General features: G+C 52.5%; 1 protein-coding gene across 1 annotated transcript in view; it reads right to left on the bottom strand.

The window, feature by feature from the left end:
• Nucleotides 1-14,811, bottom strand: part of LOC143773248 (NXPE family member 3-like) — a 157,044-nt gene that overhangs the window by 77,021 nt on the left and 65,212 nt on the right. The window contains exon 2 of the mRNA XM_077260739.1: nucleotides 1,197-1,688. Coding sequence (XP_077116854.1) covers nucleotides 1,197-1,688 — 492 coding nt within the window. The remainder of the gene's footprint in view (nucleotides 1-1,196; nucleotides 1,689-14,811) is intronic.

Raw genomic sequence — 14,811 nt, 5'->3', positions numbered from 1 at the left:
ATCCTAAATTGCTGTATAACTCTTAGGAGAGGCAACAGAGCTTTATTACTATGAAGAAGTACAAACGAAGCATTATTCCTGTATGGCGGCACATGGGGTTACTGTTATTGCCTGGTTCACTAAAATATGCCACCATTACTGTACAATACACAAAAGGGGTATGATTGCTGTACAAGGCAGTGGCTATATCACTATATGGTTTGTGCAGAGGTGGGGGAATGTGAAATATGTTCCTGTGTTACAATTTGCAGGGATGCATTATGGATGGAAAAAGTGGTTATGGTGGTCTGGGTCAAATGAAAAAGAAAGTAAATGAATATGAGAATTGAGAATGTCATTGAGGATAACCAGTACAGTGCACATATATGATCTGCAGAATGTAGATCTGTAGAATGTAAGTCCGCAAGGACAGGGTCCTCTCCCCTCTGTCATCATAAATTTGTTTACTGTAAACAATATCTATCAGTTTGTATGTAACCCCTTCTCATGTACAGCACCATGAAATTAATGGTGCTTGTTACGGAACCCCCCAGCACCCAGAATATGTTGTGCAGTCATATGTATGTATAATAGGTTCCATGTGAAATGCATGTCCCTAATGCATCAGCCCACAGGCTGCACCCCTGGGCAGAGGGGACAAGATATCCCCCTTCTGACCTCCCCCACCTTTGTAATTCCCAAAGTAATTATCGGCAGGCTCCGGCGACCTTCGGCTATTGTAATGTATGTCTGGCCTGCCGCTTTTCAATAGGCCTGCCCTCTGTACCTGTGTGATATATATTCTGTGTCCTGTGAGTAAAGTGTGGTCATACTGGAAATACGTGGAGAAGCAGTGATCTTTTATATGCGTCCACGTAACCAAAAAATTCCAGCCAGCGTCCTTCATATAGACTCCAGCCAAAGCAGAGTGGACCTCCTGAACCACAGGGTGGTACTGAAAGAGGTACTCCAGCACGGTAGACCCCGTTACAGTGCTATATAAATAAATAATAATAATAATCTACAGAAAACTGTTGTTGAGCTGATATTACCACTATATAGCCAACGTATGCTGGTAATATCAATTATTAATAAATAAAAGCAATTTATTCTTTGTAAAATTCCTATTGCTGATTATTTTTGGCAATAAAAAAAGATTTAATAACTAATTGGCAACAAATAGATTATGGGTTCATAAGTTTTCTTTATGACTTTACCTTATCTGGTCGAGTCTCTCTTTTTTCATGTAAAATTGCAATGGCTTCACTAGAATACATGAGCTTTATGGAGACCATTGTTTCACCAGGCCATTGAAGAATGAAGGAAGCAATGTAGGATCCATTGTGATTGTCTGTCACAAATCCATTAACTCCAGCTTTCAGGCTTGGGGAGTGAAGCTTTGCATGGAAAAAATCTCCACCATAGTTCTTTGCTTGACCTTTATGGTCTTTGGCTATGATAAACACCTCCAACTTTTCTCCCACAACATAGGTAGAGCGGGGATGGAGTAAGGAAAATGTAGAATTTTGGGGGTGGGTAGAACACTCCAAAATGGTATTGTCCGGAGGTAGGGGCCATTCCGTCAGCTTCAGAAGAGTATGAAGTTCCTCATCAAGTTGGTTTTTCCTTGGAAATGTTGTAGATATTGATGCAATGACATGAATGTGAACTTTTGTAGAGTTTTTTCTCCATATTAATCTGTAAATAAACTTGAAAAGAGATAATAATGTGAAATAAAGAGGTTAACACATCACTGGAGGTAAAACTTTCACACACTCCCAGTCAAACTTCTAATTAGATACAAGGGCATAGGTTAAAAGCACAATTACCATCCATTTCCCTATGGTTTCACAATATCTTGCCTAATGGTTCATGGTGGAGGAAAATAGTGTTAATCTCTGACCATAATATGATAAACTGGTATGCTCATATTTGTAAAATGGGTGACGGCAAGCTGCATTTGACTGGACTTGTTCATAACTAGAGATTAGTGAATCAATTTGAGACAAAATTAATTTGCATCAGATTTGTCCCAATGGCCACCATTTTGCTTTATTGTCTTTAGGTCTGGATAGAGATTAAACAAAATTATACACAAATGCAGTAATAATTTCAGTCCTCACTAGTGTTGAGCGATACTTTCCGATATCGGAAAGTATCGGTATCGGAAAGTATCGGCCGATACCGTCAAAATATCGGATCCAATCCGATACCGATACCCGATCCCAATGCAAGTCAATGGGACGAAAATATCGGAATTAAAATAAACCCTTTATAAACTTGTAGGTTCATTCTACATGAAGGAAAACAACTAAGAATAATGTAGGATGTATTGGGGGACGTGGCGGAGATATTAAAGGGACAGAGGTTTAGCCCAATGTAATAGAATAGCAGGATTTTTAATTTTTTTTTATGAAGTTCGGCGTTAGAAAGAATTTGACTATGTTATTTTTTTTTTTTTTTATGTCAGATATTGATGTTTCACTACTTCCACGCCCTTCACCTTCTTTTTTACTTCTCCCACGCTTTCTTCTTAATTATCCTCATCATCAGCTTCTTTGACATCAACTTCTTCACCTTATTCATCTTCTTCTTCATCTTCTACCTATTATTTTTTGGGTTACATTGTTCATATTCTTTTTATTTTACTATTATCTTCATCATATTCAACTTCTTCATCATATTCTTATTTGTGACAGGCATTCCCGTAGTTGTTATCTATAAAAGTTTGAAGATTACACCTTCCGTTCTGCCTGTCACAAACCAGTTACATTTGTCCGCGTTCAGTTTGGCCTGCAGCATCAGGCTTTATCCAGGGGCACCACGAGGAGGAACGGACTCACCCCCATACACTGCTTAGTCTTCTTCTGCTTATAATTTACATAATATTTTTTTGCTCTGATATTTTGTGTTATGCTTAATGTCCTTCTGCTCTTTGTTCTGCAGCCTCTTGTTCTTCTGCTTCTCGGTCTTCCAGGTCGTCGTCGTCTCCAGGGTCGTCGTCTCCGGGGTCGTCGTCATCGGGGTGGTCTCCGGGGTCGTCGTCATCGGGGTGGTCTTCAGGGTCATCGTCTCCAGGGTCGTCGTCATCACGGTGGTTGTCGTCTCTGGTGTCGTCGTCATCTTAGGGGTGTTCTTCCGGGTCATCGTGTTTAGTCTCTTGAACTTGGAAATGTAGCAGAAGGTACAAGAAGGCTGAGAAAATGCCGAGAACCAGCTGATGGAACTGGAACTCGGATGGCTACCCGAAGGTCCAAGAGCCAATGGAACTACCGAGGACCAGCTGACGTTACTGGAACCCGGTTACTAAGCAGGAGGTACCCGTGCCTGAAAGCACTACCAAGGACCACCTGACGTTGGTGGAACTCGGATACCCAGAGGGAGGCACCTAAGCCAAAGGCTCTGCCCGGAACCAGCTGACGGTACTGGAACCAGGATGGGGAGCAGAAGGTACAAGAGCAAAAGACACTGCCGAGAACCAGCTGACGGTGCTGGAACCCGGATGGGTAGCCGAAGGTCCAAGAGCCAATGGAACTACCGAGGACCAGCTGACGTTACTGGAACCCGGTTACTAAGCAGGAGGTACCCGTGCCTGAAAGCACTACCAAGGACCACCTGACGTTGGTGGAACTCAGATACCCAGAGGGAGGCACCTAAGCCAAAGGCTCTGCCCGGAACCAGCTGACGGTACTGGAACCAGGATGTGGAGCAGAAGGTACAAGAGCAAGTGTCTGCGTGGCTTTTGCAGGACACGTTGCCGGCTGCACAGCAGGGGAACAGCTGGCGGTGCTGGACCCCACTGACACATTGGCGAGGTGTTTGGCTCTGTGCAGCCAGCACTTCCGGACAGCAACGAGCGGTGTTGTAGCCCGGGCTCTGCAGGGGGAGCAGAGTGTAGGCCGAAGCCTACTTGAACCAATTTCAAAGGTAACCTTTAACCCCCCCTCAGGGGTTAGAAAGTAGAAGAGCCACAGCTTATGCAGCAGTAGTGCTGCACAAGTCAAAGGTTGCTCTTTTAATTTCGCTCCTTGCACACGCTGAATGAAACACGTATAACATTTAGCCCTTTATACAGTCAAACTGTGTTGGAGGCGCGAGTTCCCTTTGTAATGAGACGCAGCACAGATGTCAAGAATCCCACCTTGGTGCTGGGTGCAGCCTCCTGAGCGTTGTTATTTGCTGTACAGGAGTCTGCGCTGTCGTGTTATCCCCTGGCCTAGCGCTGTTAGCGCTGCCCATCTTCTGACCTCATTTAATGTTGGCCGGTGCGGTTCGCGATGCCCATGAATCACAGCCCCGCAGTGTATTGACATAGTTTAAACACTGCGGGGCTGGGATTCATGGCCTGGCGCAGTACATATGTTCGCCTCTCGCTTGGGTTCTTACACCTGCTTCAGACTATGTGGCGTCAGCTGATCCCTTATCGCATGCCACGGCCATGAAGCCGCACAGTCCGAAGAAGGCGGAAGGAGAGGAGGGACAGGCGAACTGATGCACTGATCCTGCCCATCAATCACACCCTCGCAGTCCCAATAAATAAGACACCGAGGGGCGTTGTGTGGGTCAGGGCGGCCGCAGAGGCGCAGGCAGCCAAACAATGATGCCAGAAGACGGGCAGCGCTACCAAGGGGGTTGCAGCGTGTCATTACAAAGGAAAGTCACACCACCGGGACGGTTAAATGGTCACACAGAGGACACATTGCAGACGTGTTTTCAGTTCCACATGTGCGAGGAGAATACGTTTCTGAGCCACCTTGCACACATGCAGCATTACCGCTGTACAAGGTGGCTGGATAACGTAAAAACGCCTGGGGGAGGGGGGACAGGTTCCCTTCAATTTCAGTTCTTGTGTCTGCGTGGCTTTTGCAGGACACGTTGCCGGCTGCACAGCAGGGGAACAGCTGGCGGTGCTGGACCCCACTGACACATTGGCTGGTGTTTTTCTCTGTGCAGCTAGCACATCTGGGCAAAAACTGGCGGTGTGTTAGAGCCCAGGGACAGCAGGAGGAGGAGCAGGAGGAGGAGGAGCAGGGGGAGGGGAGTGTAGGCCGAAGCCTGCACAGGCGGCAGCTTTGGGTGTGTTGTGTCTGCGTGGCTTTTGCAGGACACGTTGCCGGCTACACAGCAGGGGAACAGCTGGCGGTGCTGGACCCCACTGACACATTGGCGAGGTGTTTGGCTCTGTGCAGCCAGCACTTCCGGACAGCAACTAGCGTTGTTGGAGCCCGGGCTCTGCAGGTGGAGCAGAGTGTAGGCCGAAGCCTAATTGAACCGATTTCAAAAGTCACCTTTAACCCCCCCTCAGGGGTTACAAAGTAGAAGAGCCACAGCTTATGCAGCAGCAGTGCTGCGCAAGTCAAAGGTTGCTCTTGTAATTTTTCTCCTTGCACACGCTGAATGGAACACGTATAACATTTAGCCCTTTATACAGTCAAACTGTGTAATGGAGGCGAGAGTTCCCTTTGTAATGAGACGCAGCACAGGTGTCAAGAATCCCACCTTGGTGCTGGGTGCAGCCTCCCGAGCGTTGTTATTTGCTGTACAGGAGTCTGCGCTGTCGTGTTATCCCCTGGCCTAGCGCCGTTAGCGCTGCCCATCTTCTGGCATCATGTAATGTCGGCCGGTGCGGTTCGCGATGACCATGAATCCCAGCCCCGCAGTGTCTTAACATTGTTAAAACACTGCGGGGCTGGGATTCAGGGCCTGGCGCAGCACATATGTTCGCCTCTCACACTCGGGTCCTTACACCCGCTTCAGACTGTGCGGCGTCATCTGATCCCTTATCGCATGCCACGGCCATGAAGCCGCACAGTCCGAAGAAGGCGGAAGGAGAGGAGGGACAGGCGAACTGATGCACTGATCCTGCCCATCAATCACACCCTCGCAGTCCCAATAAATAAGACACCGAGGGGCGTTGTGTGGGTCAGGGCGGCCGCAGAGGCGCAGGCAGCCAAACAATGATGCCAGAAGACGGGCAGCGCTACCAAGGGGGTTGCAGCGTGTCATTACAAAGGAAAGTCACACCACCGGGACGGTTAAATGGTCACACAGAGGACACATTGCAGACGTGTTTTCAGTTCCACATGTGCGAGGAGAATACGTTTCTGAGCCACCTTGCACACATGCAGCATTACCGCTGTACAAGGTGGCTGGATAACGTAAAAACGCCTGGGGGAGGGGGGACAGGTTCCCTTCAATTTCAGTTCTTGTGTCTGCGTGGCTTTTGCAGGACACGTTGCCGGCTGCACAGCAGGGGAACAGCTGGCGGTGCTGGACCCCACTGACACATTGGCTGGTGTTTTTCTCTGTGCAGCTAGCACATCTGGGCAAAAACTGGCGGTGTGTTAGAGCCCAGGGACAGCAGGAGGAGGAGCAGGAGGAGGAGGAGCAGGGGGAGGGGAGTGTAGGCCGAAGCCTGCACAGGCGGCAGCTTTGGGTGTGTTGTGTCTGCGTGGCTTTTGCAGGACACGTTGCCGGCTACACAGCAGGGGAACAGCTGGCGGTGCTGGACCCCACTGACACATTGGCGAGGTGTTTGGCTCTGTGCAGCCAGCACTTCCGGACAGCAACTAGCGTTGTTGGAGCCCGGGCTCTGCAGGTGGAGCAGAGTGTAGGCCGAAGCCTAATTGAACCGATTTCAAAAGTCACCTTTAACCCCCCCTCAGGGGTTACAAAGTAGAAGAGCCACAGCTTATGCAGCAGCAGTGCTGCGCAAGTCAAAGGTTGCTCTTGTAATTTTTCTCCTTGCACACGCTGAATGGAACACGTATAACATTTAGCCCTTTATACAGTCAAACTGTGTAATGGAGGCGAGAGTTCCCTTTGTAATGAGACGCAGCACAGGTGTCAAGAATCCCACCTTGGTGCTGGGTGCAGCCTCCCGAGCGTTGTTATTTGCTGTACAGGAGTCTGCGCTGTCGTGTTATCCCCTGGCCTAGCGCCGTTAGCGCTGCCCATCTTCTGGCATCATGTAATGTCGGCCAGTGCGGTTCGCGATGACCATGAATCCCAGCCCCGCAGTGTCTTAACATTGTTAAAACACTGCGGGGCTGGGATTCAGGGCCTGGCGCAGCACATATGTTCGCCTCTCACACTCGGGTCCTTACACCCGCTTCAGACTGTGCGGCGTCATCTGATCCCTTATCGCATGCCACGGCCATGAAGCCGCACAGTCCGAAGAAGGCGGAAGGAGAGGAGGGACAGGCGAACTGATGCACTGATCCTGCCCATCAATCACACCCTCGCAGTCCCAATAAATAAGACACCGAGGGGCGTTGTGTGGGTCAGGGCGGCCGCAGAGGCGCAGGCAGCCAAACAATGATGCCAGAAGACGGGCAGCGCTACCAAGGGGGTTGCAGCGTGTCATTACAAAGGAAAGTCACACCACCGGGACGGTTAAATGGTCACACAGAGGACACATTGCAGACGTGTTTTCAGTTCCACATGTGCGAGGAGAATACGTTTCTGAGCCACCTTGCACACATGCAGCATTACCGCTGTACAAGGTGGCTGGATAACGTAAAAACGCCTGGGGGAGGGGGGACAGGTTCCCTTCAATTTCAGTTCTTGTGTCTGCGTGGCTTTTGCAGGACACGTTGCTGGCTGCACAGCAGGGGAACAGCTGGCGGTGCTGGACCCCACTGACACATTGGCTGGTGTTTTTCTCTGTGCAGCTAGCACATCTGGGCAAAAACTGGCGGTGTGTTAGAGCCCAGGGACAGCAGGAGGAGGAGCAGGAGGAGGAGGAGCAGGGGGAGGGGAGTGTAGGCCGAAGCCTGCACAGGCGGCAGCTTTGGGTGTGTTGTGTCTGCGTGGCTTTTGCAGGACACGTTGCCGGCTACACAGCAGGGGAACAGCTGGCGGTGCTGGACCCCACTGACACATTGGCGAGGTGTTTGGCTCTGTGCAGCCAGCACTTCCGGACAGCAACTAGCGTTGTTGGAGCCCGGGCTCTGCAGGTGGAGCAGAGTGTAGGCCGAAGCCTAATTGAACCGATTTCAAAAGTCACCTTTAACCCCCCCTCAGGGGTTACAAAGTAGAAGAGCCACAGCTTATGCAGCAGCAGTGCTGCGCAAGTCAAAGGTTGCTCTTGTAATTTTTCTCCTTGCACACGCTGAGTGGAACACGTATAACATTTAGCCCTTTATACAGTCAAACTGTGTAATGGAGGCGAGAGTTCCCTTTGTAATGAGACGCAGCACAGGTGTCAAGAATCCCACCTTGGTGCTGGGTGCAGCCTCCCGAGCGTTGTTATTTGCTGTACAGGAGTCTGCGCTGTCGTGTTATCCCCTGGCCTAGCGCTGTTAGCGCTGCCCATCTTCTGACCTCATTTAATGTTGGCCGGTGCGGTTCGCGATGCCCATGAATCACAGCCCCGCAGTGTATTGACATAGTTTAAACACTGCGGGGCTGGGATTCATGGCCTGGCGCAGTACATATGTTCGCCTCTCGCTTGGGTTCTTACACCTGCTTCAGACTATGTGGCGTCAGCTGATCCCTTATCGCATGCCACGGCCATGAAGCCGCACAGTCCGAAGAAGGCGGAAGGAGAGGAGGGACAGGCGAACTGATGCACTGATCCTGCCCATCAATCACACCCTCGCAGTCCCAATAAATAAGACACCGAGGGGCGTTGTGTGGGTCAGGGCGGCCGCAGAGGCGCAGGCAGCCAAACAATGATGCCAGAAGACGGGCAGCGCTACCAAGGGGGTTGCAGCGTGTCATTACAAAGGAAAGTCACACCACCGGGACGGTTAAATGGTCACACAGAGGACACATTGCAGACGTGTTTTCAGTTCCACATGTGCGAGGAGAATACGTTTCTGAGCCACCTTGCACACATGCAGCATTACCGCTGTACAAGGTGGCTGGATAACGTAAAAACGCCTGGGGGAGGGGGGACAGGTTCCCTTCAATTTCAGTTCTTGTGTCTGCGTGGCTTTTGCAGGACACGTTGCCGGCTGCACAGCAGGGGAACAGCTGGCGGTGCTGGACCCCACTGACACATTGGCTGGTGTTTTTCTCTGTGCAGCTAGCACATCTGGGCAAAAACTGGCGGTGTGTTAGAGCCCAGGGACAGCAGGAGGAGGAGCAGGAGGAGGAGGAGCAGGGGGAGGGGAGTGTAGGCCGAAGCCTGCACAGGCGGCAGCTTTGGGTGTGTTGTGTCTGCGTGGCTTTTGCAGGACACGTTGCCGGCTACACAGCAGGGGAACAGCTGGCGGTGCTGGACCCCACTGACACATTGGCGAGGTGTTTGGCTCTGTGCAGCCAGCACTTCCGGACAGCAACTAGCGTTGTTGGAGCCCGGGCTCTGCAGGTGGAGCAGAGTGTAGGCCGAAGCCTAATTGAACCGATTTCAAAAGTCACCTTTAACCCCCCCTCAGGGGTTACAAAGTAGAAGAGCCACAGCTTATGCAGCAGCAGTGCTGCGCAAGTCAAAGGTTGCTCTTGTAATTTTTCTCCTTGCACACGCTGAATGGAACACGTATAACATTTAGCCCTTTATACAGTCAAACTGTGTAATGGAGGCGAGAGTTCCCTTTGTAATGAGACGCAGCACAGGTGTCAAGAATCCCACCTTGGTGCTGGGTGCAGCCTCCCGAGCGTTGTTATTTGCTGTACAGGAGTCTGCGCTGTCGTGTTATCCCCTGGCCTAGCGCCGTTAGCGCTGCCCATCTTCTGGCATCATGTAATGTCGGCCGGTGCGGTTCGCGATGACCATGAATCCCAGCCCCGCAGTGTCTTAACATTGTTAAAACACTGCGGGGCTGGGATTCAGGGCCTGGCGCAGCACATATGTTCGCCTCTCACACTCGGGTCCTTACACCCGCTTCAGACTGTGCGGCGTCATCTGATCCCTTATCGCATGCCACGGCCATGAAGCCGCACAGTCCGAAGAAGGCGGAAGGAGAGGAGGGACAGGCGAACTGATGCACTGATCCTGCCCATCAATCACACCCTCGCAGTCCCAATAAATAAGACACCGAGGGGCGTTGTGTGGGTCAGGGCGGCCGCAGAGGCGCAGGCAGCCAAACAATGATGCCAGAAGACGGGCAGCGCTACCAAGGGGGTTGCAGCGTGTCATTACAAAGGAAAGTCACACCACCGGGACGGTTAAATGGTCACACAGAGGACACATTGCAGACGTGTTTTCAGTTCCACATGTGCGAGGAGAATACGTTTCTGAGCCACCTTGCACACATGCAGCATTACCGCTGTACAAGGTGGCTGGATAACGTAAAAACGCCTGGGGGAGGGGGACAGGTTCCCTTCAATTTCAGTTCTTGTGTCTGCGTGGCTTTTGCAGGACACGTTGCCGGCTGCACAGCAGGGGAACAGCTGGCGGTGCTGGACCCCACTGACACATTGGCTGGTGTTTTTCTCTGTGCAGCTAGCACATCTGGGCAAAAACTGGCGGTGTGTTAGAGCCCAGGGACAGCAGGAGGAGGAGCAGGAGGAGGAGGAGCAGGGGGAGGGGAGTGTAGGCCGAAGCCTGCACAGGCGGCAGCTTTGGGTGTGTTGTGTCTGCGTGGCTTTTGCAGGACACGTTGCCGGCTACACAGCAGGGGAACAGCTGGCGGTGCTGGACCCCACTGACACATTGGCGAGGTGTTTGGCTCTGTGCAGCCAGCACTTCCGGACAGCAACTAGCGTTGTTGGAGCCCGGGCTCTGCAGGTGGAGCAGAGTGTAGGCCGAAGCCTAATTGAACCGATTTCAAAAGTCACCTTTAACCCCCCCTCAGGGGTTACAAAGTAGAAGAGCCACAGCTTATGCAGCAGCAGTGCTGCGCAAGTCAAAGGTTGCTCTTGTAATTTTTCTCCTTGCACACGCTGAATGGAACACGTATAACATTTAGCCCTTTATACAGTCAAACTGTGTAATGGAGGCGAGAGTTCCCTTTGTAATGAGACGCAGCACAGGTGTCAAGAATCCCACCTTGGTGCTGGGTGCAGCCTCCCGAGCGTTGTTATTTGCTGTACAGGAGTCTGCGCTGTCGTGTTATCCCCTGGCCTAGCGCCGTTAGCGCTGCCCATCTTCTGGCATCATGTAATGTCGGCCGGTGCGGTTCGCGATGACCATGAATCCCAGCCCCGCAGTGTCTTAACATTGTTAAAACACTGCGGGGCTGGGATTCAGGGCCTGGCGCAGCACATATGTTCGCCTCTCACACTCGGGTCCTTACACCCGCTTCAGACTGTGCGGCGTCATCTGATCCCTTATCGCATGCCACGGCCATGAAGCCGCACAGTCCGAAGAAGGCGGAAGGAGAGGAGGGACAGGCGAACTGATGCACTGATCCTGCCCATCAATCACACCCTCGCAGTCCCAATAAATAAGACACCGAGGGGCGTTGTGTGGGTCAGGGCGGCCGCAGAGGCGCAGGCAGCCAAACAATGATGCCAGAAGACGGGCAGCGCTACCAAGGGGGTTGCAGCGTGTCATTACAAAGGAAAGTCACACCACCGGGACGGTTAAATGGTCACACAGAGGACACATTGCAGACGTGTTTTCAGTTCCACATGTGCGAGGAGAATACGTTTCTGAGCCACCTTGCACACATGCAGCATTACCGCTGTACAAGGTGGCTGGATAACGTAAAAACGCCTGGGGGAGGGGGACAGGTTCCCTTCAATTTCAGTTCTTGTGTCTGCGTGGCTTTTGCAGGACACGTTGCCGGCTGCACAGCAGGGGAACAGCTGGCGGTGCTGGACCCCACTGACACATTGGCTGGTGTTTTTCTCTGTGCAGCTAGCACATCTGGGCAAAAACTGGCGGTGTGTTAGAGCCCAGGGACAGCAGGAGGAGGAGCAGGAGGAGGAGGAGCAGGGGGAGGGGAGTGTAGGCCGAAGCCTGCACAGGCGGCAGCTTTGGGTGTGTTGTGTCTGCGTGGCTTTTGCAGGACACGTTGCCGGCTACACAGCAGGGGAACAGCTGGCGGTGCTGGACCCCACTGACACATTGGCGAGGTGTTTGGCTCTGTGCAGCCAGCACTTCCGGACAGCAACTAGCGTTGTTGGAGCCCGGGCTCTGCAGGTGGAGCAGAGTGTAGGCCGAAGCCTAATTGAACCGATTTCAAAAGTCACCTTTAACCCCCCTCAGGGGTTACAAAGTAGAAGAGCCACAGCTTATGCAGCAGCAGTGCTGCGCAAGTCAAAGGTTGCTCTTGTAATTTTTCTCCTTGCACACGCTGAATGGAACACGTATAACATTTAGCCCTTTATACAGTCAAACTGTGTAATGGAGGCGAGAGTTCCCTTTGTAATGAGACGCAGCACAGGTGTCAAGAATCCCACCTTGGTGCTGGGTGCAGCCTCCCGAGCGTTGTTATTTGCTGTACAGGAGTCTGCGCTGTCGTGTTATCCCCTGGCCTAGCGCTGTTAGCGCTGCCCATCTTCTGACCTCATTTAATGTTGGCCGGTGCGGTTCGCGATGCCCATGAATCACAGCCCCGCAGTGTATTGACATAGTTTAAACACTGCGGGGCTGGGATTCATGGCCTGGCGCAGTACATATGTTCGCCTCTCGCTTGGGTTCTTACACCTGCTTCAGACTATGTGGCGTCAGCTGATCCCTTATCGCATGCCACGGCCATGAAGCCGCACAGTCCGAAGAAGGCGGAAGGAGAGGAGGGACAGGCGAACTGATGCACTGATCCTGCCCATCAATCACACCCTCGCAGTCCCAATAAATAAGACACCGAGGGGCGTTGTGTGAGTCAGGGCGGCCGCAGAGGCGCAGGCAGCCAAACAATGATGCCAGAAGACGGGCAGCGCTACCAAGGAGCTTGTTGCGTGTGTCAATACAAAGTCAAATCACACCTGAGGGACGTTTTAATGGTCACAGAGGACACATTTTAGACGTGTTCACTTCAACATGGGCAAGGAGAATAAGTTTCTGAGCCACCTTGAACACATGCAGCATTACTGCTGTTCAAGGTAGCTGTAAAACATAGAAACACCTGGGGGAGGGGGGACAGGTTCCCTTCAATTTCAGTTCTTGTGTCTGCGTGGCGGTCGCAGGACACGTTGCCGGCTACACAGCAGGGGAACAGCTGGCGGTGCTGGACCCCACTGACACATTGGCTGGTGTTTTTCTCTGTGCAGCTAGCACATCTGGGCAAAAACTGGCGGTGTTAGAGCCCAGGGTCAGCAGGAGGAGCAGGGGGAGCGGAGTGTAGGCCGAAGCCTGCACTCGAGCAAGTTGAAAGGAAACCTTTAACCCCCCCCCCCCCCAGGCGTTTGTAGCTGAAAGAGCCATTGTGTACAGCACTAATGCTGGAAAAGGTAAACTTAGCTCTTTTAATTATGGTCCTTGTACATGCGGAACCTAACATTTATGAAATGTGTCCCCACACAGCGTTAAACCGTCCGGTAGGTGGAACTTTCCTTTGTCGTGTGACGCAGCACAGCCATCATTTTTACCCCCTTGTCGCCGTTCGCCCCCTCCTCAGCGTTGTTTGAATCTGTCCCGGAGCCTGCGCTGTTAGGTTAGCCCATGGCCATGCACACATGTTGCGCTGCCCGTCTTCTGACCTCATTTGGTGTCAGGCTGGCTGCGCCTGTGCGGGTGCGCTGGCCGAGATCCCGCCTCGCAGTGTCGTCTCATGTAATCCTACCGCGGGCCTGTGATCCGTGCCCGTGCGCAGTGCATATCCTCTCCTCTCACTCCCCTCCCTACGGCTTTTTCAGACTGTGCGGTGTCACGGCCGTGGCATGCTATTAGGGACCAGCTGACATCGCACAGTCTGAAGAAGCCGTAGGGAGGGGAGTGAGAGGAGAGGATATGCACTGCGCACGGGCACGGATCACAGGCCCGCGGTGGGATTACATTAGACGACACTGCGAGGCGGGATCTCGGCCAGCGCACCCGCACAGGCGCAGCCAGCCTGACACCAAATGAGGTCAGAAGACGGGCAGCGCAACATGTGTGCATGGCCAAGGGCTAACCTAACAGCGCAGGCTCCGGGACAGATTCAAACAACGCTGAGGAGGGGGCGCACGGCGCCAAGGGGGTAAAAATGATGGCTGTGCTGCGTCACACGACAAAGGAAAGTTCCACCTACCGGACGGTGTAACGCTGTGTGGGGACACATTTCATAAGTGTTTGGTTCAGCATGTGCAAGGAGCATCACGAAAAGAGGCACTTTTTCCCTTTGCATCATTACTGCTGCACAAGGTGGCTCCTTCAGTAACAAACGCCTGGGGGGGGGGGGGGTCAGGTTCCCTTACATTTAACTTGTTGTGCCTGCGTGGCGGTCGCAGTACACGTTGCCGTATACACAGCAGGGGAACAGCTGACGTTACTGAACCCCAATAACAGAGGAGGGACTGTTGACTGTGCGTACAGCACTTCTGGACGGCAACTGGCGGTGTTGGAGCCCAGGGACAGGTGGAGGAGGAGGAGGTTGGAGGAGGTAGGAGGGATTGCCACACACACAGCAGGGGAACAGCTGACGTTACTGAACCCCAATAACAGAGGAGGGACTGTTGACTGTGCGTACAGCACTTCTGGACGGCAACTGGCGGTGTTGGAGCCCAGGGACAGGTGGAGGAGGAGGAGGTTGGAGGAGGTAGGAGGGATTGCCACACACACAGCAGGGGAACAGCTGACGTTACTGAACCCCAATAACAGAGGAGCGACTGTTGACTGTGCGTACAGCACTTCTGGACGGCAACTGGCGGTGTTGGAGCCCAGGGACAGGTGGAGGAGGAGGAGGTTGGAGGAGGTAGGAGGAGGTAGGAGGGATTGCCACACACACAGCAGGGGAACAGCTGACGTTACTGAACCCCAATAACAGAGGAGGGACTGTTGACTGTGCGTACAGCACTTCT

This window comes from Ranitomeya variabilis, chromosome 5 (assembly GCF_051348905.1).
Source record: "Ranitomeya variabilis isolate aRanVar5 chromosome 5, aRanVar5.hap1, whole genome shotgun sequence".
Lineage (NCBI taxonomy): Eukaryota > Metazoa > Chordata > Amphibia > Anura > Dendrobatidae > Ranitomeya > Ranitomeya variabilis.
This window is presented reverse-complemented; position numbering and strand designations above follow the sequence as displayed.